General features: G+C 36.5%; 1 protein-coding gene across 2 annotated transcripts in view; it reads left to right on the forward strand.

Annotated features, from left to right (window-relative positions):
- The first annotated feature begins 2062 nt into the window (after window positions 1-2062).
- LOC116853222 (T-complex protein 1 subunit delta) overlaps window positions 2063-3407 on the forward strand; it is a 12475-nt gene continuing 11130 nt past the window's right edge. For both annotated transcript variants that reach the window (XM_032834172.1, XM_032834173.1), the window contains exon 1: window positions 2063-2362. In XM_032834172.1, coding sequence (XP_032690063.1) covers window positions 2245-2362 — 118 coding nt within the window. In that variant the 5' untranslated portion in view covers window positions 2063-2244. The remainder of the gene's footprint in view (window positions 2363-3407) is intronic.

Here is a 3407-nt window from a genome sequence, read left to right on the forward strand (position 1 = left end):
CGCGCCATTTCGTTCCGTTTTTGCTACATGGGACTGGTAGAGGAAACTTTTACGGAACGGAACTAGAGAACGGAACGCTCATTATAGTAAGAAATCCAATCCGGCGTTCCGATCCGTGCTCAATGGGACCGCACCCTTATTCTTGAAATTTTTACGTATACGTAATTTTCATTACGCAACTATTTTATCGTATGGTTAAACCTGCGCAGTGAAACTTACATATACGCAACTATTTCAAGAATAAGAGCCCTGTAGTCTGATACTAGCTTTAGTAATTCATTGTGAGTATACAACTTTTTCAAAAATATGTGGTTCGAAAACGAACAGGGCCTCGAGGGTACTACATACGCATTCCCACATATGTAATACTACTATATGACTAACGGAGCTCAGCGGTTCGCAACACTACGGTACAAACAATACTCGTCTGTCTTTTTCTGTTCAATATCAGTGTTCTGTCTGTGCAAAGCATATGCGTAACATTTGCATTGCGATCATTGAACACTTCTCCCACTCTTTTCTATTGAGCCAATAACCGTCCTTAAAAAAACGAAGCCTACTCGAAATAGAGCACTATGCCACCGACGAAGTACTAGAAAAGACCGTCGGCCTTACAGGCTTTAGCGACATGGAGAAATCTCACTGTACGCTAGCGCCCTTTGAGTAACAGCAGAGAGAAGAACATAGATGTCTATACTAGAGAGCCTATGGGCGGTATTCATAGGTTGCGTTCCGTTTCAAGCATTATGCGCGCATTGTCTACAATATACGTAACATGAACTATAGATAAATGCGCGCATATGCGTGAAACGGAACGCAACCATAGTTAAATACTGTCTTAGGTATTCTGTCCTTCTGTGTTGGTCTCACTCTCGCTTATAAGAAAATTTCTACGTTAGCCATATAATAGTATTATATATATGTGCATCCCTGACCTATTAAAAATCGAGAATTGATTTTCTATTAAAATAATCAATACACGCCAAAATCGCGTAAAAAAGAATCGATTAAATAAAATCGATTTTGTGAGGAAAAAATCGATTCAGAATCGAACATCCCTAGTCTTATGGCTCCTGCACACAGGACGCGGTAATGCTTGCCACGCGGCGAAAGTTCGCGCGACAGCCAATCAATATGCTGCTTTCCGTAATAACCTTCTAGCTCTTACGGAAAAACAACATATTGACTGGCTGTCGCGCGGACTTCCGCCGCACAGCAAGCATTACCGGGTTCTGTGTGCAGGAGCCATTAAGTAATGGCTGCGTTCAGCAGAGAAAGCTGTTTTGCAATTGTTATAAAATTCGTAAATCTGATTGGTATATGATGCTCTTGGATTTAACCAAAATTAAGAGCATACTCCAATCAGATTCACGAATTTTACAACAATTGCAAAGCAGCTTTCTTTGCTGAACGCAGCCAATGGCTGCATTCAGCAGACTCAACAGTTGCACAACAGTTGAGTAATTTGTCAATGTAATTGGTCTAGATTTAGGGATCTAATAGCAAGAACCAATAATCGTTGATTGCTCACTGAGCGCTTTTTCTACTGAATGCGCCCAATGTCTTAAGATACGAATACGGCTCTGTGATTGGTTTATGACGTCTTAAGACAGTGGCCTGGTTTACATCGTGCACTTGATACGCGTACTAAATAGTAACTTTCTGTTAGATAATCTTATTATCGACAATGCATATCAACAGCGACGCATTCTATCAATACAATACGTTTTGTTAATGAGTATTATACCAGCTTAATATGCTGTTGTTTATATATATCGTCAATATTAATATTATCTAATAGAAAGTTACTATTTAGTGCGCGTATCAAGTGCACGATGTAAACCAAGACAGTATTTAAGATGATCTTAAATATAAGATTGGCCTATGAATACCGCCCATAGGCTCTCTAAGGGTGCGTTCAGATTCCTCATCCAGGTGCACTCTATTACTAGAAACACTACAGTATATGTTACATAAACTATAGCACTTCTAGTAATAGAATACACCCGGGTGGAGAATCTGAACGCAGCCTAATATAGACATCTATGTTCTTCTCTCTGCTGTTACTGAAGGGCGTTAGCGTACAGTTAGATTTCTCCATGTCGCTAAAGCCTGTAAGGCCGACGGTCTTTGCTAGTACCTCGTCGGTGGCATAGTGCTCTATTTCGAGTTGGCTTCGTTTTTTCGTGTTAAAACAACAATAAATCAACAATTATTATTTCGTGTTAAAACAATTATCAAAACATGACTAAATTGAGAAAGTCCATGGAGAACGGCGATTCCCGTGGTGCCCATGGGCAAGCCTACAAAGACAAGAGTAAACCTACAGACATTCGTAGCAGCAATATTAATGCCGCTAAAGGTAATGCACGTTCGCAAGGCATAGCTTCTTGCCGCAATAGGATGTGGAGAATGCAGATTACAAGTTAGGTTATCTAGGATGCATTCCTTTCTGAGGAAAATTTTACTTTTAAATCCATAGTGTATGTAACATAAACTATAGATTTAAGAGTAAAATTTTTCTCGAAAAAGATGTTTTGGAATGCAATCCTGATTACCTTATATAGTAATATCCGCTATACCGGCTCAACTTACACGTGTATGTCAATGTTCTATTAACCTTTAGACTGCCGAGAAAGCCACAAAAGTGGCTTTATAGCCACAAAAGTGGCTTTCCCAGCAGTCTAAAGGTTAAACTGATATTGATAAAAAAGGAGAATAAAGCACACTAAATAAATACAATTATAGTTAAATAAAACTTTACGAATCACTTTAAATCATTTTTAGAACTTAACTATAATATATCACCATTATTTACTTAATTATCCTATTAGATTGTGTGTGCGTGCGTGCGATATATATATGATCTAATAGGCTAATTAAGTAAATAATGGTGATATATAATGGTTAAGCTCTAAAAATGATTTAGTATGATTCATGAAGTTTCATCTAACTATAATATAATTTGTTTATGCTTTATTTTCCTTTTCAATCAATCTCAGTTTAATAAGATCAATGTACACGAAGCTGGGATAACCAACAGAGCTGAACATTATTATATAAGGTAATTGTCAGATAACCTAACTTGTGATCAGCGATAGGATGTTTTTGACATTCTATCGTGGCAAGAAGCTATACTTTGTGTGTGTGCTGTGTGTCTATATACACACACACATATATAGTAAGTTTTATCAGAAGCAACGAACAACAGAATCTTCTATGTATTATATACTACCCTATATACAATATAGTTTTAGATCATATTAATGCATATAAACTTGACATATACAGCACAAGAATATTACAAAGAACACACAGAAATTAAGATCTTATAAATTATATATATATATATATATATATATATATATATATATATATATATATATATATATATATATATATATATA

This window comes from Odontomachus brunneus, unplaced genomic scaffold (assembly GCF_010583005.1).
Source record: "Odontomachus brunneus isolate Ranch 3 - 2012 unplaced genomic scaffold, Obru_v1 Obru_scaffold_289, whole genome shotgun sequence".
Taxonomy (NCBI): domain Eukaryota; kingdom Metazoa; phylum Arthropoda; class Insecta; order Hymenoptera; family Formicidae; genus Odontomachus; species Odontomachus brunneus.